This window comes from Heteronotia binoei, chromosome 17, assembly GCF_032191835.1.
Source record: "Heteronotia binoei isolate CCM8104 ecotype False Entrance Well chromosome 17, APGP_CSIRO_Hbin_v1, whole genome shotgun sequence".
Taxonomy (NCBI): Eukaryota; Metazoa; Chordata; class Lepidosauria; order Squamata; family Gekkonidae; genus Heteronotia; species Heteronotia binoei.
In genome coordinates, this window is record NC_083239.1 from 35,070,599 (window position 1) to 35,094,572 (window position 23,974).

At 42.1% G+C, this 23,974-nt stretch overlaps 1 protein-coding gene across 1 annotated transcript in view; it reads left to right on the top strand.

Annotated features, from left to right (window-relative positions):
• The window catches only part of LOC132585796 (uncharacterized transmembrane protein DDB_G0289901-like), a 37,647-nt gene extending 24,726 nt beyond the window's left edge, over window positions 1–12,921 (top strand). Inside the window, exons 6-12 of the mRNA XM_060257675.1 lie at window positions 4,358–4,399; window positions 4,924–4,965; window positions 5,100–5,141; window positions 5,637–5,681; window positions 7,694–7,729; window positions 10,008–10,040; window positions 12,895–12,921. Coding sequence (XP_060113658.1) covers window positions 4,358–4,399; window positions 4,924–4,965; window positions 5,100–5,141; window positions 5,637–5,681; window positions 7,694–7,729; window positions 10,008–10,040; window positions 12,895–12,921 — 267 coding nt within the window. The remainder of the gene's footprint in view (window positions 1–4,357; window positions 4,400–4,923; window positions 4,966–5,099; window positions 5,142–5,636; window positions 5,682–7,693; window positions 7,730–10,007; window positions 10,041–12,894) is intronic.
• Window positions 12,922–23,974: the final 11,053 nt, after the last annotated feature.

Below are 23,974 nucleotides of genomic sequence, written 5' to 3' on the forward strand. Positions count from 1 at the left end.
TGACTGTTGATTATGTTATGGTTGATCTATGCTTATAATAAAATCATCATGTAAGTGAGAATGGGTCCGTAAAATTTCAAATCACAGTATCATGAAGGTTCAACATCCTGAAAAATGGAATTCAGAAAGGTTTTGCAAATTTCTGTTAATCCTGTTACTGTGTGTACCCAGAAATGGATTATTAAAGAAGAATGAACATTTTTTTCTCTCCCCCCCACCCCCCCTAGGACCTAGAAAGTTTGTTTGGAGGAGATGGTGGAGGTCTACCGGTAAGACGCTCTCCACTGAACAGTGTGTGCTAGCCACATCATGAATTAATCTTGAAAAATGACTGACATTGCTGATATTGCTGCCTTGCTGACATACATATCCAAAATGCTAACGTTATGACAATCTTTAACATACTAATTTTCAGGGGTGGAATTCTAGCAGGAGCTCCTTTGCATATTAGGCCACACACCCCTGATATAGCCAATCCTCCAAGAGCTTACAAAAAAGACCCTTGTAAGCTCTTGAAGGATTGGCTACGTCAGGGGGTGTGGCCCAACATGCAACAGAGCTCTTGCTAGAATTCCACCCCTGCTAATTTTGTTACTATGCACCCGCAGAGGGCCACCAAGAAGGGGTGGGGGGCGAGGGGGCCAAAATTCAAGAGGCCTAACACCTGAGTTAGCTGCAGGGTCCCTGAAACCAGCATCATGCTGAATGCTGCTGAATGTCCTTCCAGTGATCTTTCATATGCAGTTCTGGCTACAGCCAGGGCTTTTGTTGTTGTTGTTGCAGAAACTCCTTTGAATATTAGGCCACACACCCCTGATGTAGCCAATCCTCCAAGAGCTTACAGGTCTCTTAGTACAGGGTAGGCTTCCCAACCCCCCCGCCCTGGCGGGGGACCCCTGAATTTGCAGCCTCCTCCCCCGCTCTGAAAAAATCTGATAGAAAATCATGGAGAATTGATCTGCGGGTATCTGGGGCTCTGGGGGGGCTGTTTTTTGGGGTATAGGCACCAAATTTTCAGTATACCATCTAGTGCCTCTCCCCAAAATACCCCCCGAGTTTCAAAAAGATTGGACCAGGGGGTCCAATTCTATGAACCTCAAAAGAAGGTGCCCCTATCCTTCATTATTTCCTATGGAAGGAAGGAATTGAAAAGGTGTGCTGCCCCTTTAAATGCAATGGCCAGAACTCTCTTGGAGTTCATTTATGCTTGTCACACCCTTGCTCCTGGCTCCACCCCTAATGTCTCCTGGCTCCACCCCCAAGTCTCCTGGCTCCACCCCCAAAGTCCCCAGATATTTCTTGAATTGGACTTGACAACCCTAGTACAGGGCCTACTGTAAGCTCCAGGAGGACTGGCTGCATCAGGGGTGTGTGGCCTTATATGCAAAGGAGTTCCTGCTACAAAAAAAAGCCCCTACTGCTATTAGGGGCACAGGGAGGTCTAAGCACAGAATTCTGAATATTGGCTAGGCTCTTCTTTCTGCAAGACTGAAGCAAAATTACCATTAGTGTGTTGCAGCAAGATAAAAACAACCTTTCCCTCTCTTTTCTGTAATTTCACTCCCAAGTTTCCACTACTTCTCCTCATTCATTTTTCTCTCCCTTTACCTAATTTTTCCATGTAACTCTCCCCCCCCCCCCCCCAATTTATTTTCAAGTCTTGCTTTCAGCTTCTTCTCATTCCTATCCTGCTTGGCAACAGAATGTATTTAATAGTGGTATAGTATCAAAACTTTGTTAATATTATGGACAGAAGGGATTGTAATATTTCCCCATGATTTAACAAAGCAGTAAAAGATGCTCCCCCCCTTTACATGCATGGTAATGTAACATTAATCTGCTTTAGTGGTTACAAGAATGGAAGAGAAGATAGAACTCCCCAGGGCTTTTTTTGGTAGCAGGAACTCCTTTGCATATTAGACCACACACCCCTGATGTAGCCAGTCCTCTTGGAGCTTACAGGAGGCCCTCTACTAAGAACCCTGTAAGCTTTGGCCCTGGAACTCCCACAATTATCCTGAAACCAATGGCCAATTTTGAATCCACTTATCTTATTCTCTGATTAGTTATGCCTGCCGTAAATTAACAGATGGACAGATATGAGGATCCCTTTATTACTATAGATTCATGGTAACAGCAATCCAAGTGGTTTGTTTTGTTATGACATTTGGTTTAGATCAGAGTCATATAGAGCAGGGATGTCAAACTCATTTGTTATGAGGGCCGAATCCAACATGAATGAGACCTTGTCGGGCCAAGCCATGTGTTTCATAAAATATAATGCCAGGTACAGAAATATAAACTTTATAAAGGACACAGACAAACACAATTAAGTTTTTAAAAACTTAAAATAAAGGTAAAGGTGCAAACACCAATCATTTCCGACTCTGGGGTGACGTTGCATCACAATGTTTTCACGGCAGACTTTTTTACAGGATGGTTTGCCATTGCCTTCCCCAGTCACACAACACACTCTAAAGATTAGCATACTTGCAGTATTTTGTTTATTTAACAGTCTCTGATAACTGATACCTCTTGCTCTGAATTGTTGCATCAAAATCTGGAGGCAAAGTCTGTGCTGTAGCAATCTTGAGTATGCTGTCGAGATGTTTATCTGTAAGTTGGAAACCTATTTGTTATTTATTGACATTCATGACAGAAATCTCATGGTCAATGCTTTGAGCCTAAGACCTAGAGGAAAACATGAAATGGCTGGGCATTGCGAGCTTTTGTACATAAGTTGCTTTATGTGCTGGTCGTCATCATCATCATCGTCGTCGTTGTCGTCGTCGTCATCATCATCATCATCATCATCATCATCATCATCATCATCATCATCATCATCATCATCATCATCATCACATTTTATTTATATCCCGCCCTCCCCGCTGAAGCAGGCTCAGAGCGGCTAACAGAAATTCAATACATACATTGTGCTATATTTAACAATATTAGACTACAGTGAACTAAAAACTATTAACATTCTAAAAACGATAAAATTAATATTAATATGTTGGTGCTATTATACAGATGGTGAGTTTACTTAGCAGTTTTAGTTCTGTGAAGGCCATTTGAAAAAGGATGGTCTTGCAGGCCCTGCGGAACTGTTCAAAGTCCCGCAGGGCCCGCATTTCTTTTGGAAGCTGATTCCACAGCTGTGGAGCCATAACGGAGAAAGCCCAAGTACGGATACTCTGGAGTTTTACCTCTTTTGGCCCAGGAATAGTCAGCAGGTTGTTCCCTGCTGACCTCAGTGCTCTCTGGGGTTCGTACGGGGAGAGACGGTCCCTAAGGTAGGCAGGCCCTCGGCCATATAGGGCTTTAAAGGTAATAACTAGCACTTTGTAACGAATCCGGTATGTAACTGGTAGCCAGTGCAGTTCACGCAGCCCCGGCTGTATGTGCTCCCACTTTGGGAGCCCCAACAGCAGTCTGGCAGCCGCGTTTTGCACTAGCTGCAGCTTCTGGGTTCGGCACAGAGGCAGCCCCATGTAGAGGGCATTACAGTAATCTAGTCTCGAGGTGACCGTTGCGTGGATCACTGTTGCCAGGTCCTGACGCTCTAGGAAGGGAGCCAACTGCCTTGCCCGCCTCAGATGAAAAAAAAGGCTGACTTGGCAGTGGCTGCTATCTGGGCCTCCATTGATAATGAAGGCTCCAGTAGGACTCCCAGGCTTCTGACTCGGTGCGCCGCTTTCAATGGCACCCCATCAAAGACCGGGAGAGATATTTCCCCTCCCAGAGCGCCCCGACCCAAGCAAAGGACCTCTGTCTTCGCTGGATTCAGTTTCACCCCACTCAGCCTTAACCAAGTTGCCACAGCCTGCAGTGCCAGGTCCAAGAGAGAAAATAGAGACTGCTCTGAGCAAACCTGGCAAAGCAAGCTGTGATGCAGAAGGAAGCAAGAGAGGGAGAAGGAACCAGATGACAGTGAGTTGCTCATGGGCCTGATAGGAGCCCTCCAGTGGCCGGATCTGACCCATGGGCTGAACGTTTGACACTCCTGCTATAGAAGGTCCAAGTAGAATCTTTGTCTGGGGGTCCATGGTGCCTCTCAGCAGCCCTGCATCCATAGATTAAATGAAGAAAAAACAAACACAGTTTTTCCTTTTCTCTTAGGACTTAGGAAGTTTGTTTGGAGGAGACGGTGGAGGGCTACCGGTAAGATTCGTTCAACTGCATAGCGTGTGCTATTCTCATCCCGAATTTATCTTGAAAAAAGACTGACATTGCTGCCTTGCTGAGATTCAGAACCAAAATACTCCAGTTCCTGCAATTGTTAACAAGCTAATTTTGTTACTGTGCACCCACAAGCAGATACTTAATAAAGAATAAGCCATTTATCCTTTTCTTCTAGGATTTGGGAAGTCTGCTTGGAAAAGATGGTGGAAGTCTAAAGGTAAGATGGTCTCCACGGTGCTGTTCTCATCATAGATTTATCTTGAAAAATGACTGATAATGTTGATGTTGCTACTTTGCTGATATTCAGAGATTATTGATGAAGAATTAACATAGCTGACTGTTGATTGTGTTATGGTTGATCTATGCTTATAATAAAATCATCATGTAAGTGAGAATGGGTCCATAAAATTTCAAATCACAGTATCATGAAGGTTCAACATCCTGAAAAATGGAATTCAGAAAGGTTTTGCAAATTTCTGTTAATCCTGTTACTGTGTGTACCCAGAAATGGATTATTAATGAAGAATGAACAGGTTTTTTTTCTCTCCCCCCACCCCCCTAGGACGTAGGAAGTTTGTTTGGAGGAGATGGTGGAGGTTTGCCACCTTGCTGAGATTCAGAACCAAAATACTCCAGTTACTACAACTGTTAACATGCTAATTGTTAACATGCTAATTTTGTTACTGTCCACCCACAAGCAGATACTTAATAAAGAATGAAACATTTATCCTTTTCTTCTAGGATTTAGGAAGTCTGCTTGGAAAAGATGGTGGAAGTCTAAAGGTAAGATGGTCTCCACGGTGGTGTTCTCATCATAGATTTATCTTGAAAAATGACTGATAATGTTGATGTTGCTACTTTGCTGATATTCAGAGATTATTGATGAAGAATGAACACTTTTGCCTTTTTTCTCCTAGGACTTAGGAAGTTTGTTGGGTGGTGATGGTGGCGGTCTAAAGGTAAGATGCTCTTCTCTCATCAGTGTGTGCTATTTTATCATGATATTATCTCGAGACAGATCCCACTATTAAGGTCAAGATACCCAACTACCAGCTGAGCCATAAATTTCATAAGTACTTGGGCCAGGCAGTCTTTACTTGGGGAGATTTGTGGGTGACACGATAGTCAACAATAGAACTAGTTGGCACCTTCTTTTTTTGTGAACCAAAGAAGAGAGGAAAGGACGATTAATCAACCTATTATTACGTAGGGTAAAAGCCATGAAGAAGGTCATGATATTTTTAATGTTTACTGGACGAATATAGCCCATTCACATAAGGTGCAGAGAGAATGGGCAAAGTTGTGTTGCATGCATTTAAACAGATGGACAATTGCTGCCACGAATGAGTGCAGCTCATCTGGAAGGCTTTGAATTCTGCAATATTATCAAAAAAGTTCCACACCCTGAAGACCATTCAACGGACAAGGATGAACATCTTGTCTTTTCCTCTTAGGCTTTAGGAGGGTTGACTGGAGGGGATGATTCTGGAACTCTGGAGGTAAGTAACACTCTGTTATAGCCTTGAGCTGAATAACCCAGGCTAGCCTGACCTCATCAGCTCTCAGCAGCTAAGTAGGGCCAGCCCTGGCTAATATTTGGATGGGAGACCTTCAAGGAAAACCAGGGTTGTGACAGGCAAGCAGTGGTAAACCATCTCTGAATGTCTCTTGCCACAAAAACCCTTTGTGTTTCCATAAGTCAGCTGTGACTTGGTGGCACTTTCCACCACAACTGCTACAACCTCTCTTCTATTAGTACCCCCTGGAAGGTAAGTAGAACACCCTCCTCCCCGTTGGCTTTTTCATGATGCTTCAAGGGATTTCTATTTCAAACAGGTTAGATAGGCTGCTATCCCAAGAACACTTCCCTGGGAATAAGCCCCACTGAATGAAATGTGAATTATTCCAAGTAGGCCTGTTTGGGATTGCCTTAGTCACGGAATGCTGTGGAGATTGTCTTTCCATGTAGTTAGCTGCTGATTTTAACCTGCTATTATACATATCTGCATGCTTTCCCATGCCTTTTTCCAACACTACCAGTTATTGTTTTAGGGCTATTAAGGGAGGGGAACCAGGGTTGGGTTTTTTTTGTAGCAGGAACTCTTTTGCATATTAGGCCACACATCCCAGATGTAGCCAGTCCTCCAGGAGCTTACAGGGCCTACTGTAAGCTCCAGCAGGATTGGCTACATCAGGGGTGTGTCACTATAATATAGTGGGTTCAACGCTTGAAGGAGACACAGTTGCAGTGATAATAGCTCTCTTTATTGATTGCAGCATGGGAACTGCTGAACTAGAAGACTGCCTAACTGGGCCAATAGGGCCAAATATATACAGTCCTGGGTTCCTGTGCTAGAATGCCATTGGATCATTTGAACAAGCAGGGGGCTTCTGATTGGACCAGGGCACTAGGGATTTGGATCCTACTGCCCATTGCTCTAGAGTCCCCAAGCTCAATCCTCAGGCCAGGCAGGAACACTGATAAAAGAACATAAGTATGAGTCCACATACATAACAGTCGCCTAATATGCAAAGGGGTTCCTGCTACAAAAAAAAAAAAAAAAGCCCTGAGGGGAACAATGTAAAAAACTAGTTACTTTAGGAATCCTAATGATTTTAGGAATTGAGGAACATGGCAGTTGGAAGATCCCACAAAACAATCTTACTAAGTCGGATCCTCCTACTATGTTGCATCCCTTTAACTCCTTTCAGCCTAGTATGTCCCTCCAATAGAAGGTGACTCGCTTCACTTGAAAAAAAGTCATTCTCCATTAGAGAAAGCTTTTCTTTGTTAAAAGAAGACTTAGGGAAAGGAGCTGTAGCATCCAACCCAACAGATCTCCACGAGAACTGTTTGCAAAGGGGTCAGTTTTGTCATGAGTTTGGGGCACAGTTAATTTCCTCATTACTATGGATATAATAATAATAATAATAATAATAATAATAATAATAATAATAATAATAATAATAATAATAATACATTTTATTTATATCCCGCCCTCCCCACCGAAGCAGGCTCAGGGCGACTCGCAACATGTAAATTTCAGTTTACAATAAAACATCAGTACAATTTAATAATTAATACATTAAATAAAAACCACGATTTAAAACCATAATTACTATTAAGATTAACCTTTGTGGTGCTACATCTCAGATGTTTTCTTCAGTGAGTTTAGTGGCTGGATACGTCTACAGCAGGTCTATCTTAGATCTATATTTAAGCGAAGGCCATCTTAAAAAGAGTAGTCTTGCGGGCCCTGCGGAATTGATCAAGACTCCGCAGGGCCCACACTTCATCCGGAAGTTGATTCCACCGGTGTGGAGCTACGATCCAAAAGGCCCGTTCTCGTGTGCTCTTCAATTTGGCCTCCTTCGGCCCAGGGATTGTCAACCAGTTCTTTCCCCCTGATCTCAGTACTCTCTGGGGCTCATATGGGGAGAGACGGTCCCTAAGGTAGGTCCCTAATATAAGCATTACAGGAAGATGAATGTCTTTTCTTTTTGCTTCTAGTTACTAGGTTCTTTACTTGGAAGTGGTGACCTACAGGTGAGTGTGATCTCATTAGAAGCTGAGCAGGGTGAGTTCTGGCCAGGGCCGGCGCATGGGAGTCGGCGAACTAGGTGATGGCCTAGGGTCCCAGCTCCTACAGGGGGGCCTCCCTCCCTCCCGGCACAATAGGTGGCTGCCCCTCCGATCCTGCCTCCCCCACACACACCTGGCGCAATCGGCTGTGCCTCGGCCCTTCCTCTGCTGTTTCCCTTCCTTCTGGAGCAATTGGCTGCCTCTGTGATCCTGTCTCCCCCCCACCCAGCATGATTGGCTGCACCTCAGTCCTTCCACTCTTACCCCCACCCAGCGAAATCACAGCACATCACACTCCCCGGTCAGTGCAGGCACTCTAGGTGCACCTGCTGCCTTCAGGACTTTGCGAAGGCTTCCCGAGCTTCAGGCAGCCTTTGCAAAGTCGGGCGGAGGGGAGGGAGCGCTTTGCAGAGGATGCACAAGGCTCGGGCGGCCTTTGGAAAGTCGGGCGGGGGGGGGGAAGGGAGTGCTTTGCGGAGGCTGCCTGAGGCTTGGGCAGCCTTCGCAAAGTTGGTGTGTGTGGCAGCGATGTCATAATGATGTCATTGGCGTACGTGCGCTGCACGCGCACAAATTTAATTAGGTGGTGGCGGAGGAGCGACATCTAGCCTGGGGTGCTGGAAACTCCAGCACCTGGCCTGGTTCTGGCTAGTACTTCTGCTTTTCCAACTCATCTCCGGATGACAGAAATAGTAGAAAATGGAAGTTTGGGAGGGTGGGTTCTATAGCATTATACCCTTCTGAGGTCCCTCCCCTCCCAAAATGCCACCCTGCTCAAACTGTACCCCAAAAATCTCCAGGTATCTTCCAACCTGAAGCTGGCAACTCTTTTCAGGAGGTAATGGCTTCTCCAATTCAAGGATCTGGCAGTAAGTGACATGAAATATCTCTGCCTGAGGTCATGGAGAGCCACTGCCAGTCTGAGTAGACAATACTGACTGTGATGGACCAATGGTCTGGGGCATTTTCTAGCAAAAAAAATGAGCAGGAACTCATTTGCATATTAGGCCATGCCCCCTGATGCCAGTCCAGCTGAAACTGTGCATTCCTGCTCAGAAAAAGCCCTGGTCTGGGGCAGTTTTATGTGTTCATTGGATCAGCTTGGACCCAACTGCTGGTGATTCACAGGCTGAATAAGTGGCTTATTGGTACCTAAATCCTAGGCTTCTAAAATGCAGTAACTTGGAATCCTATATGCTGGGATTTGTCCAATACGGAAACAACAGTTTGAATTAAGCCAGATTTTTCTTTGAGAAATTTTTAAAAAGAAATTTGCAAAGGACAAAAAGGAAGACAGAAACTTACTGAATCTGTAAATTGGACCCTGGACGTTACTGTGTTAATATGACTCAAAAGTTAATAACTATACATTAAGGGTTAGATTTCTAAAGCACAATTTAAGATGGGTTCAAAGATATGCAGGCTGAGTTTGGGCACAGGTTGATGTCGCAGCCCTGAAAATTTGCACTAAGGGTGTTTTTACACTGACAGTTTGTTGCTCTCTATCTCCACATTGGAAACTCACCTTTTACACCACAGAACGTGCTCACAACTGTCTTGCATCGCTGCTTCCCGAAACATCTACATTTGTTTAGGCAAAATGGGTGCCAACTCTGCTGTTGCCCCATTTTTCTTGAAACTAGTTTTGATCTGGACATTTCTCAAGAGGCCTATCAAATGAATGGTTGTAGAGGTTTTCCTCTGTATTTTCAGAACCTACTCCCTGTCCCTTTGAAAGCCACAAGTTGCCACCAATTTGCATGAGAATTGACAGCACTTGAAATTTTTACATCTCATTGCTTGCCTCAATTTACATTTGCATGGTGATGATTTCTAAGCAATTGTATACATCCTTGTACTAAGCAATGGTATTCTGGCTGCCCTGATCACAGCTCATCTCACAAAGTTTAATTTTTGCTCACAATAATCCACATCATAGAGTAATAAGGAAACTGAGAACATTGGAAAGATCTGCAGAATGTAGCAATCAGGCTTCAGGATAAAATGTGATGTCTCAGAACTATATATCTGCGGTTCCTGTAACTGACATCAGCAGTCTGTGCATGAGCTGCAATACAGAAGCTTAGATCCGCAAAGTGAGTGCAGCAAATCCACAAATGTAAAAAGGAAGTAATTAAAGCGGAAAAGTGGCAGGCGATTTGAATACTCAATAACTCTGGATCAAAACTGAATGTAAAAATACCCTAAACAAGGTTAACTCTACCTTTTCTTTTCCTTGCAGGATCTTGGAGGAAAGAGTGGGGGAACACTGGAAGTAAGTAACTTTTGATTGTTGTCTCTTCTTTTCTTCTTTCTGAAGTTTCCCTGAAATACGATTAATGTCATTAGGGGATGAATACCCGTTTTACTTCCAAGAGATCCAAATGCAATTCACCAAGCTTGCATTTTCTTATATACTAATAAGAGGTCAACCTTGAAGCATAGCTCAATGTCACGTGCTATGTCAATAGCTAAATTTGTGGCTAAGGTGGACAGTTTGGCATCTACCTGGGACATCGCCCCCCCCCCCCCCAAAAAAAAAACCCTGTCCTTCAAAAATCATCTCCTTTTGTGATGATTTTTGAGGCTGGCCTTGAAAAGATTTTTTAAAATCTCCATGGGGAGATTCTGAATTGTTTGTAAAAAAAATTAGAATTCAGCAAGGGTGCTCAAAAAGAAAGAGAGCATGCAATGTGGTCCCAGAGAGCCTCGTGCTACTAGATTAGATAAGCTCCTTGTGAGCCTGTGATTATCTACAAATTTGCTACGTGTTCCCTGGTTGTCTAAGAACACAGTCAAGAATCTGTTCCAAATAGAAAAAAAAAATCCTGAAGCAGCAGCATATAAATGGATAACATATGCAAAAAAGGTACAGAAATGTTGAAGGAAATTTTGGTTTGGGACACTTTGCTTCTTTTTAAACAGCAGCTTTTAACTCAAGCCAGAGCAAACTACTACCACAACCAAGTGGGATATGTAAAGTACAATTTATTACCATGCAATGTAGAAAGAAAGAAAGAAAGAAAGAAAGAAAGAAAGAAAGAAAGAAAGAAAGAAAGAAAGAAAGAAAGAAAGAAAGAAAGAAAGAAAGAAAGAAAGAAAGAAAGAAATCACTACATGACAATGATCAGGGCTTTTTGAAGCTGGAACTCCTTTGCATATTAGGCCACACCCCTGATGTAGCCAATCCTCCAAGAGCTTACAGTTGTTCAGTTGCACAGTCAAGTCTGACTCTTTGCGGTAGGCCTCATAATAAAAGCCTTGTAAGCTCTCGGAAGATTGGCTATATCAGAGGTGCATGTTCTAATATGCAAAGGAGTTCCTGCTACAAAAAAGCCCTAGCAATGGTTACTGTGACAACTGAGGCACAGGTTTCCTAGCTGAGGCACAGATTTCCTAGCTTAGCAGGATCACTTGTCTTGTAGAGATAGAGACAGAGAGATAGAGATAGAACCAGCATCACTGGTGGGGGGGCAAAGGAAGGTTACCATTCCCAGGTAAGCCCATGACAAGGGGCAAAAGGGAAGTGAAAAAGGAAGAAAATGTGAGCAGAGGGACAAAGAAAGCAAGAGAAGTTCTTGCTCCTTCATGTCCCCCTCCCCTTGTTCCACATGTATTTTTCTCTCCCTAATGGTTGATTTAATATCGCACAGGTTTATTTTATACATGTCTCCCTGCAGATTTAAATGGCAGGTTTTTATGCTGGACTTAAATCTGTGTGATATCAAATTGAACACTAGAGGGAGCTAAACATATGCAGAACAGGAAAAAAAAATGAAGGAACAGAAATTTATCAGTGAGGAAAATGAAAGCCTGGGGCCGCGGTCACACTCACCATTAAATCCATCCCTAACCCGTCGCTATTATACCCTGCAGCTTTTTTACAACGAATTTCCTGATCAGACATCCCTCCATCCTTCAGTTCTAAGCAGCGTTGGTCCCGTCGCTGGTTGATCAGATGTCTCAACCGGACCTCATTTTTTGAGATGGCATTCCACACTCGCGCAAACGCAGTACCGTGGATATCATGCTTGGCTTTTTTTAAAAAGGTGCCAGAAAAGGTGGGCGATCTGCCCCCCCACCCCATTTAAACACCTGGAAAGGAAGGGGAAGCCCAGGAGCTCTCTTTGCCGTCTCTCCGCCTGGCGGGGAGATGGCAAAGGTGGGTGATCTTCCTCCCCCCCCCCCCAATTTAAACACCTGGAAAGGAAGGGAAGCCCAGGAGCTCTCTTTGCTGTCTCTCTGCCTGGCGGGGAGATGGCAAAGGTGGGTGATCTTCCCCCCCCCCCAATTTAAACACCCAGAAAGGAAGGGAAGCCCAGGAGCAGGCAGGGAGACAGCAAAGGTGGGCGATCTGCCTCCCACCCCATTTAGGAAAGGTCCCCTGTACAAGCATCAGTCGTTTTCGACTCTGGGGTGATGCTGCTTTCACAAAGTTTTCATGGCAGACCTTTTACGGGGTGGTTTGCCATTGCCTTCCTCGGTCATTACACTTTTCCCCCCAGCAAGCTGGGTGCATATTTTACTGACCTCGGAAGGTTGGAAGGCTGAGTCAACAATTGCTGGTGCAATGATATTCCGGATTTAATGTACTATCAAAAAAGTCCGCGTCTCAGTCGTGGCAGTTCGGGACACGAACGAGCCAACGACCATTGCCAGATGCTGATGTTTGGACAACCACATAAAATCCGACATGCATCTGGCTTTCATCCATGCCCATCTCGTGAGTTTATGTGCATCTGACCTCGGCCTGATAAAGCCTAGTGAGGAATAGATCCCAGCAGGCAGCCATGTTGATCTGAAGCAATAGAACAAAGCAGCAGTTCTTAATATAAGTGGGCAGTGTGGAATGCAAAGGGAGGGAAAGGCAAAATTAAAGGATGAGTTTCCTTCTTTCCCCTTTGTGAGTCTTGTGGATCTTCGCTTGTAATTTTCTAAAGTGAGATTTTTGTTGCTAACACTGCTAACTATATTTGAGGGTTTTGGAATAGGATGCAAAACAAAGCAGAAAGCTACTGGACTGGATGTGGGGATGGAACCCAAAACATCATTTCCTTGATTTTCCTAGCAAGACTTAATTAACCTGGATTAGAATTGAATTTCTAAAAAGTTTTTGCAATGTGTTTAAGATGGTGAAGGATGAATTTGACTTCTAAAATGTTGATTAATTTGCCAATTGTTTCATGTCATTCTTCCTCCTGAATGCATCCATTTAACAGGGATGAACACATTTCCTTCTGTTGTAGGTTTTAAAAACTTTGGTTAAAGGTGGCAACAATGTGGAGGTAACTATCCATCACTGTCTCTTACACTCTTGTTTTGAAATTGTCCCAAAACATGAGTGATGTCATTATGGGGTGGTCTGTCAAGAGACTCCAAATTAAACTGGTCAGCAAGTTGTGATCTGTATAAATACTTGCACCTTATAGGGGAAAAAGGAAAAAGCAATGATAGAAAACTACATTAAACTGCTCTGGGGGTCCATTGAGATAGCAAAAATGTGGGCTGGGAAGACAGAAAGAGAACAACTGCACAAAACTTCCCAACAATAATAATACAAGTCCAGAAACAATAAAGCAATATAACATATATTGTAAATGCAAAAACGCCCAAAATTACATAGAAAAATTATCATATGATAAGGGGTAAAATTCTAGCAGGAGCTCCTTTGCATATTAGGCCACATATCCCTGATTTTAGCCAATCCTCCAAGAGCTTACAAGGCTCTTTTTTGTAAGCTCTTGTAGGATTGGCTACATCAGGGGTGTGTGGCCTAATATGCAAAGAAGCTCCTGCTAGAATTTCACCCCTGACACAATAATAGTAACACACATAATAGAATCTAGCTGACAGGCAAAAAACATAAGCCATACAGTGAACCAGAAAAAATGTATATGTAAACAAGTAATTCACTTCCACAGTCAGGATATGTCTCCTTGTGAGCCAAAAAATATATGTATACAATGTAGTGAATCACATGCACAGTCAAGGTATAGCAAGAGACTCCAAATTAAACTGATCAGCAGGTTGTGATCTGTGTAAATTCTAGCACTTCATGAAGGAAAAAGCAATGATAGAAAGCTACATTGGACTGCTCTGGGGTCCATTGAGCGCAGGGAAGTTTTTGCAAACATTTTCACATTCCTATTTGGGGAACCTTTTTTGGAGGGGGTGGGCCTTGAAAAATGGCAATATTCTGAAGGGGAAGAATTTTTAAACATTTAAATTCAAATGGAAACCAACACAATCACACAACTACCAAATATGATTGTTAAAAAGTGCAGGTAGTTTGGCTTTGTTTGCCATCAGACTAGGATTGCCAGCTGGGGGCTTGCACCCAGCGGGAAACTAGAGGAGTGGGGACATTGGGGGTGGCGACATTGACAGTATTTTAAAAAATACAAGCAGTAGCATGGGTCAGAGGGTTGCTAGCAGGATATAACAACACACAGGTCCCGGTGTACTCTGTAGAATACAAAATGGGAAAAGCCTCACTGGTTGAATTAACTGTCTCACACAATAATGTGTGTAAAAAAACTTTTAGTGCAAAATCATGTAAAATGTGAAACAGTGCAGCAACTAAATAGATAGAACACACTCTCTCTGGAGAGCCGGAAACAGATATTCTAGCATGCGTTGATCTGTGTTGAAATATATTGTACTGTGGCTCCAGCAATAGCAGCAATGAGAGAAGACTGATGAAGGGTTAAGAACTGTGAAGCCATAAAGAATCCAAGAATTATGGTCTTTGGTTCTCTTGGCAAGAAATTTAACAGAACGATGCCTCTAACTCCACCCAAGCTTTGGTCTTCGGGAAGCGGATGAAGGCGGCGCCTCAGAAACTTGAGTTGAAAGGACTGTTTTTTGAGGGGGTTGAAAGAGAGCGTGCGTTCTATCTATTTAGTTGTTGCACGGTTTCACTTTTTAGATTATTTCACACTAAAAGTTTATTTACACATGTTATTGTGTGAGAGAGTTAATTCAACCAGTGAGGCTTTTTCCATTTTGTATTATAGTGGTAGATCTGGCAACCCTAAATTAGACATTGTAAAATAGCCATATCTGATTAGCTACTTGAACACTTGATACCTTCATGTTTACTATGCATTCCCTGGTTAACTCAGTTAGCACAGTCAAGATTTTCTTTCAGGTTAAAAAACCCACAACCTTATGGTGAATGACAGCAGCAAAAAGACTTGAATGTGTGGGAGGACTGCTTTTTTGGGGGGGAGGTCCTTTGACATCCAGAGGTCATCTTACATGTAGGCAGGGCTTTTTTGGTAGAAAAAGCCCAGCAGGAACTCATTTGCATATTAGGCCACACCCCTGACATCACCATTGTTTCACACAGGACCTTTTTTGTAGGAAAAGACCAGCAGGGACTTATTTGCATATTAGGCCACACCCCTTAACACCAAGCCAGTCAGAACTGTGTTCCTGCTCAAAAAAGCCCTGCATGTAGGCATAAATTAGATTGAAACGCATTTTTCTTTTTCTTTCTTTTTTTTTTGTGGCAGGAGAAGTTTATAGTAAATTCTCCTCAAATTATTGCATAAAAGTTCATCATCTCTTTATCTGAAGTTCCCCATCTGCCCCAGCATTGCCGGTTACAGATTTCAGAAGGAAAACCCGAGACAGAAAGTTATTGAAATTAAGAAACGAATCTCTATGTGTTATTGCCTTAATATATTTTTAAAAGGAGTAAGAATTGTGGATTAGAGAGGAATTTCTAAAGTATAATTTGAAAAGAGTTCAGGGTTGTGAAAGGTGAGTCTGGATTCTGAAACTTTGAGTTTTGGCATACACTTCTGCCTTCTCTGCCATGACTATGCTTGTTAAACAAAACCATTCTTTCCTTTATAGGCCCTTGCAGGTGGAAAAGATTTGGGGGTAAGAAATTTTCAGTCACAATCTCTGCTATTCTTTTTGTAAAAGTCATCCTGAAGTCATCCGTTAATGCATTCTTTAATTAAAAGAATACATTCATAGGTGTATTCTTTAATCTTCACTCCAAAATTATGTTCTGAAAATTATGTTCTGAAAGTGGGCAGTTTTTTCAGGATCCAGTAGAAGGCACTGTTGGCATATTACAGGATATTTGATATTATAAGGAAGTTCCTTTCTCACTATATTTACACCATAGAACTACATTTCTAAAAAATGCTACCTTGATCACATCTCAAAGGTTGCATAGCTCTCACGGCCATTTTCTGTACTTTGTAGCTCTTCTGACAAATGTACTCCAAAACTCTTTAGTACACTATCAGCAGAATCTAATTTTCATTGATGAATTTAATTTCATCAATTTAATTTCAAGATGGCAACAGAGTCAGAGTCATACCTCTTAGACTGGAGATTCCTGGGATATGTAACTGCTGAAGTACGGACTCTTGTAGCGATGCTCACCACTTTGGGTATATCCTATTCACCAGCTGGCGACAAGGAATTAAGTTTTCAATAGACTGTCTGCCTGTTCACCAACATGTCTGTGACTATTCAGCAAGCTGCTTCACTCTATTCCTTCCTAACAATACAATTTGGTGCAATTGACTTTTTGGTCAGTCGTACCATATTGTATTGTTGCTAGGAACATTCTCACACTGATTAAGTTTTACTTCATCCCAGTGTACCATTTCTTCCCTTAGTAGGAAATACTTAAATAGACAGCTTAATCAGTCACAAATTTATGTATTTATTTGAAAAAAAAAATGCTGCCTTTCTTCCTTACAGAGCTCATGGCAGCTTGCAACATAGATAAAATACATTAAAATAATGATGATATTGGATTTATATCCTGCCCTCCACTCTGAATCTCAGAGCAGCTCACAATCTCCTTTATCTTCCTCCCCCACAACAGACAGGTGGGTGGGGCTGAGAGAACTCTCACAGCAGCTGCCTTTTTAAGGACAACTCCTAGAGGCCAGTTTGGTGTAGTGGTTAAGTGTGTGGACTCTTATGTGGGAGAACCGGGTTTGATTCCCCACTCCTCCACTTGCACCTGCTGGCATGGCCTTGGGTCAGCCATAGCTCTGGCAGAGGTTGTCCTTGAAAGGGCAGCTGCTGTGAGAGCCCTCTCCAGCCCCACCCACCTCACAGGGTGTCTGTTGTGGGGGAGGAAGGTAAAGGAGATTGTGAGCCGCTCTGAGACTCTTCGGAGTGGAGGGCGGGATATAAATCCAATATCTTCTTCTTCTGAACTATGGCTGACCCAAGGCCATTCCAGCAGGTGCAAGTGGAGGAGTGGGGAATCAAACCCGGTTCTCCGAGATAAGAGTCCGTACACTTAACCACTACACCAAACTGGCAGGGATGGCATGAAACAACCCCCCCCCCCAAATTTAAAATCACTAATGAGGATCACTAATACATGGTCAGATATGGGCCTTATTAAAACTGTATTCAACTGCTTCCTAAAGATTGAAAGGGAGTGGGACAGCCGTATCTCCTTGGGGAGGTTGTTCCATAATCATGGGGCTGCCACTGAAAAGGTTTTGTCATGGGAGACAAAGAAGAAAATGAGCTTCTTTAATTGACAGAACTATCAGGAGGACCATTTCCTAATATCTTAATTCCCACACAAGAAAGCATGGAAAAGGATGGCCCTTCAGTCACCCAGTCCCAAACCATGTAGAGCTTTAAAGGCCAAAAGCAACACCTTGAACTGGGCCTGGGAGTGGATTGGTAGCCAGTGTAATTGCTGCAGTACTGGGGACATGCTCCCACTAGGGGGCTCCAACCAGTAGTCTTGCCGCAATGTTCTGCAGTATTGCAGCAGTCCAGTCTAGATGTAACTAAGACATGGTTCACTGTGGCTAGATCTGATTGAACCAGGAATGGTTGCAGATGATGCACTAGCTGAAGGTAGGCAAAAGCACTCTGAGCCACCACAGCCACCTGGTTTTCTTAGGTGACTACAGAGTTTAGTAGCACTCCCAAGCTGCCAACCTGGCTTTCCAAGGATGGTATAATCCTATCAAAGATAGGAGAGATCTTAAATCCCTGGCCTGTTTATAGATCACACAAGGCAGTATAATAATGATTTTTAAAAATCCTACTAGGTGTTTGCCTAAGCAGTCCTTAGCGATGTTAATCCTTGCTGATCTGTTTTGATTGGCAGCATTTTTATGCATGTGCAGTTTTGAAGAAAACCTGTTTAGCGGGTTACTCAGTGCTAAACTGAACAGACCTGGTGATTGACTGCCATCTGACTGGCCTAGTCAAACACAGTAAATTCAAATGCTGAACATGCTTGATACAAAATTCATGCCATACTTACTCAGGTGTTCATCCAGGAGAACTACATTTCCTTGGCTAAGGAACCCATCCATCCATCCATCCATCCATCCATCCATCCATCCATCCATCCATCTTCATTATTCCCTTCCTCAAAGGAGCTCAGGACACCATACACCCACCAAAAAAAGAGAGGGTGCTACAATTGCAGTTTTATAGGTACAAGTGGGGAACATCAGAAGAGCCCTGCTGGATCATCTAGTCTAAGGCTGCCAGGTCTTACCTGCCAGGTCTTACCTGCAGCCAGCAGGGGGATTCCTCTCTCACACGCAAAGTGCATGGGATATGAAGATGTCACCCAGAAATGACAGCATCATTCCAGGCATATCCCACAGGGACATACTAGTATTTGGGAAAAAAACTCTATGGTGCCATAGAGTTTTTTTACCCAGATGCTAGAGCATCCCTGTGTTATGTGCCTGGTGTGATGATGGCACTTCTGGGTGACATCATTGTGCCAGGCATGTCAGGTGCTGATGGAGCTCTTTGGGGGTGGAGCTCCCTCACTGACCAGTTATGTGCTGGTAGGTTGGAGGCTACAAAATCAGGGGAAACCCTGCCCCCAGGGAGGATGGGAACCCCAATCTACTTCAGCATCTTGTCTTACACAGTGGCCAACCAGTTGATCTGAACAGTCAACAACAGGGCATAGAGAACAGGGCCTTCCTCTGACATTGTCTCCTGGCTCTAGGACTCAGAGGATTAGTGCCTCTGAAAGTGGAGGTTCAATAGGTAGTTTCTGCTAGTAGAGCAAGAATGTAAAGAACTGTGCTGGACCAGACCAGCTGTGCTAGACCAGACCAGTGGTCCATCCAATCCAGCATCTTGTCTCACACAGTGGCCAACCAGTTCCTCTAGACAGTCAACAACAGGGCATAGAAGCTGAGGCCTTCCCCCGAGGTTCCTCCTGGCTCTGGGATTTAGAGGATTAGTGCCTCTGAATGTGGAGATTCCCCTCAGTCACCATGGCTAGTAGCCATTGACAAGAAGGGAGGAAGCAGAGCCTCCTTCAAGATTCTAACTCTGTAGCTGCTCGGCAAGTGGCAACTGAAAAGGATCTGTGAAGACGCAGGTCCAAACAACACAGTACTTTAAAAATTATTCATGTGTGGATTCTCAGACCTGATGGGCTTTCCACCACTGTCACACAGCAGCTGCAGGGAACAGAATGTTCAAAGTCTGCAGAGTGGAGAGGAATTACAAAGCCCAATTGAACCAAAGATGGTTAAAGGTGAATTTTGCTTTCTGAAATGTAGAATTTCTCCCCCTATCTGCTATGAACACAAATGCTAGAGAAGGAAGAATGTCTCTCTTTTTTCCCTTGCAGGACTTAGGAAAGTTATTTGGTAGTCTTGGACAAGGAAAAGGAAAAAAACAGTGGGTAAGTAACGATTTCCATTGGGTTTTTTTTAAATTTTTATTTAGTAACATATGGTAACAATATCTTATTCCTGCATCATTAATAACTTCTTTTTATCTATCCCATATATTACTTTCTAACCACCCCTCCCCCCGTTACTTGACCCCCGCCGGTGTTATTTACTTATAATACTAATATTAAAAGGTACCCTTAACTAATAAAAACAAAAATTTACATTCTTTTTCCTTCTAAGACTTAATCATTATTAAAAATTGTCCAATGTCCTTTTATTTTCCACTCTTTTTCTACATATCCTCTGAACTTTTTCCACTCCATCTTAAAAACTTCTAAGTCATAGTCTCTTAAAATTCTTGTTAATTTGTCTATTTCACTCCATGTCATAACTTTTACAACCCAATCCCATTTCTCTGGTATTTTTTCTTGCTTCCACAACTGTGCATATAATGTCCTAGCAGCTGAAAGCAAGTACCAAATTATAGTTCTATCTTATTTTGGAAATTTTTCCATTTGTAATCCCAACAGAAAAGTCTCTGCAATTTTCTTAAATTCATATCCCAAGATCCTAGAAATTTCTTGTTGAATCATCTGCCAACACTTTTTTGCTCTTTCACAAGTCCACCACATATGGTAGAAAGAACCTTCATGCTTTTTACATTTCCAACATCTGTCTGGCATCTTATTGTTCATCTTTGCCAACTTTTTAGGAGTCAAATACCATCTATACATCATTTTAAAACAGTTCTCTTTAATACTATGACACGTCGAAAGCTTCATAGAGTTCTTCCACAAATATTCCCAAGTTTCCATCTGTGTTTCTTTATTTACATTTATTGCCCACTTAATCATTTGAGATTTCACTACTTCATCTTCCGTAGACCATTTTAAAAGTAATTTATATAGTTTTGAAATTAATTTTTCATTGTCTCCAAGCAGAACTCTTTCCATTTCTGTTTGCTCTTTTCTTATTCCTTCCGTTTTAATATCATTATCCACCAAGCTCTTTATTTGTTGCATTTGGAACCAATCATATTTATTATTCAGCTTTTCAGCAGTTTTCAATTCTATGTTGCCACTTTGTATTTTTAATAGTTGATTATATGAAAACCACTTTTCTTCCCCCGTCTCAGCTGTTATTTTTATTACTTCTGCTGGCACTATCCATAATGGTTTTCTCTCATCTCCATATTTCTTATATTTCATCCATGTATTTAGCAAATTATTTCTTATATAAACCATCCATCTTTCCCCCCCCCCCCCATAATACATATAAGCGGGCCAGCCAAATTTATTTCCATTACCTTCCAATGCTAAGAGTTTTTTGTTTAACAGCATCATCCATTCTTTTATCCACACTAAACAAACTGCTTCGTGATATAATTTTAAATCTGGTAATTGGAATCTGCCTCTCTCTTTTGCATCTGTTAAAAATTTCATTTTGATCCTTGGTTTCTTCCCATCCCACACAAACTCTGAAATGTTTCTTTGCCATCTATTAAATTGTAGAATATTCATTTTAATTGCAGCTATTCTGCCCAGCAATGACAAATTAAGTTTATTCCATTTTAACATATCTTCATCCATTTTACGCCATAGCTTCTCATAATTATTTTCGAACAAATCAATATTCTTCATTGCTATCTCCACAGCCAAATATTTTACCTTAGAGGTAACTTCACAAGTCGTTAGCCTCTGCAATTCCTTTTGCTTATTTACTTGCATATTTTTATATAGAAGTTTTGATTTTTCTTTATTAATACAAAGTCCTGCCAATTCCACATATTCTTGTATTTTAGCTAACAACAAAGGTGTGACTTGTATAGGATTTTCATTTATAAACATTATATCATCTGCAAATGCTCTATATTTGTAAATAAATCCTTTTACTTTTAATCCTTCTATTTCTTTATCTTCTTGGAGTTGCATCAGTAAGATTTCAAGAGTCATTATAAACAACAGTGGGGAAAGTGGACAGCCTTGTCTTGTACCTTTGCTAATTATCATGTCTTCTGTAAGATCTGCATTTATATATAGCCTTGCACGTTGTTCAGTATATATTGCTTTTATCATCCTTATAAAGTTTTTCCCCAACTCCATTTTCTCTATTACTGCAAACATAAAGACCCAATTTAAATTATCAAATGCTTTCTCTGCATCTGCAAAGAATGCTACTTCCTTTTCTGTATGTCTTTCATAATATTCTACAATATTTACAACAGTTTTAATATTGTCTCTTATTTGCCTTTTGGGGAGAAACCCCGCTTGATCTTCCTTTATAAAATTTGTCAAATGTTGTTTAAGCCGTTCTGCCAAGATTCTTGTATATAGTTTATAGTCATTACTTAATAGTGAAAGTGATCTATAATTTTTTACATTCATGACATCTCTATCTTCCTTTGGAATCAACGAAATAACAGCTTCCTTCCACGTATTTGGTATTTTCCCTTTTATTCTTATCTTATTCTTATCCCTTTTATTCTTATCATTTCTGAAGTTTCGGTTTTAACTCCTCTTTGAAGGTTTTAAAAAATTTAGCTGTATATCCATCTGGCCCAGGTGTTTTTCCATTTTTCATTGCATTAATTGCGGCTTCAATTTCTATTTTTTCAATTGGACCATTCAAAACTTTTCCCATATTTTCTGTTAAGGGTGCTATTTTAATCTTTTGTAAATATTCTTACATCTTGTGAGTGGTAAGCTGCAATGCTGCAGTCCAAGCTCTGCTCATGACCTGAGTTCGATCCCCAGTGGAAGCTGGGTTTTCAGGTAGCTGGCTCCAGGTTGACTCAGCCTTCCATCCTTCCGAGGTGGTAAAATGAGTACCCAACTTGCTAGGGGGAAAGTGTAGATGACTGGGGATGGCAATGGCAAACCACCCCATAAAAAGTCTGCCGTGAAAACATTCTGAAAGCAATGTCACCCCAGAGTCGGAAATGACTGATGCTTGCACAGGGGACCTTTCCTTTCCTTGTTTTTATAGGAAGGGTTATTCAAACATTCAGTCCTCCTCCACATTTTGAATAGGTACAATTTCTGAAGGGCCATAATCACATTTCTTAAATTGTAATTTACTCCAACTTCCGGGCAATGGAGTGAATATAAGGACATAAGAGAAGCCATGTAGGATCAGGCCAATGGCCCATCCAGTCCAACCCTCTGTGTCACGCAGTAGCCAAAAAACCCAGGCACCATTAGGAGGTCCATCAGTAGGGCTAGGACACTGGAAGCCCTCCCACTATACCCCAACCCAAGCACCAAGAATTGGCTGCCAATTGTATACCGAGTTCGTTACAAGGTGCTAGTTATTACCTTTAAAGCCCTATATGGCCGAGGACCTGCCTACCTTAAGGACCGCCTCTCTCCATATGTACCCCAGCGAGCACTGCGTTCCAGCTCACAAAACCTTCTGGAAATCCCTGGGCCTAAGGAGGCCAAGCTTAAAACAACTAGGGAGCAGGCCTTCTATATAAAAGGACCCCAATGGTGGAATCAACTACTGGAAGAGGTGCGGGCCCTACGGGATCTTAATCAGTTCTGTGGTGCTTGCAAAACCGCCCTCTTCCAACTGGCCTTTTAAGACAGAACCCAGTGATTAACATCAAACCATTTTGTATAATTGAGACGATAGCACCACTATACTGCTTTTAGATTAATTATTTTAATGTTAACCTATATTGTATTTATTTATATTATTTGTATTGATGTATACTGTTTTATTGTTACATCATGATATTTTATATCATGTCTTGTAAGCCACCCTGAGCCTGCCTCGGCGGGGAGGGCGGGGTATAAATAAAAATATTATTATTATTATTATCATCATCATCATCATCATCATCATCATCATCATCATCATCATCATCATCATCATCATCATCATCATCATCATCATCATCATCCAGTCCCCTCTTGAAGCTGTCTATGCTTGCAGCCACTGCCACCTCCTGTAGGTGAAGAAGTACTTCCTTTTATCAGTTCTAACTCGACTGCTCAGCAATTTCATTTATGAGTGACGATATTAATAGTCATGTGCTCCTGGAGCAATAGCCAATGTAATGTTTTGGCTAGCAAGCAATCTCATGCATCTGGCTAGCAATCCCTTCAGTCTTTTGCTTATCATTTTTTAACATTAATTGTTAAACTACTCATACCCCAAATTTCCTTTTAGCTCAAACGAAGAGAACAGGAGCAGATAGAGGAGTCTGAGGGTAACAAAGCTTTCCCCTGTCAATAGGGACAGGCCAATGTTTCCATTCTTTTAATAAGTCCAGCAGTAATTTCTGGCTGATTTTGCCTTTCAGGGTGAAAAAAACAAGCAAGGAAAAAAGAAAGGACCGGTAAGGAAGATGAGGGAGGGAAGGTGACATGATATAGCTCAATCTCATCAGATCTCAGGAACTAAGCAGGATCACTGCTTGAATGGGAGACCACCAAGGAAGAATCTGCAGAGGAAGGCAATAGCAAAGGGAAGGAGATTCTAAGCCACTTTGAGAATCCAAGTGAAGGGAAGGATATAAATCCAACTTCCTCCTCCTCCT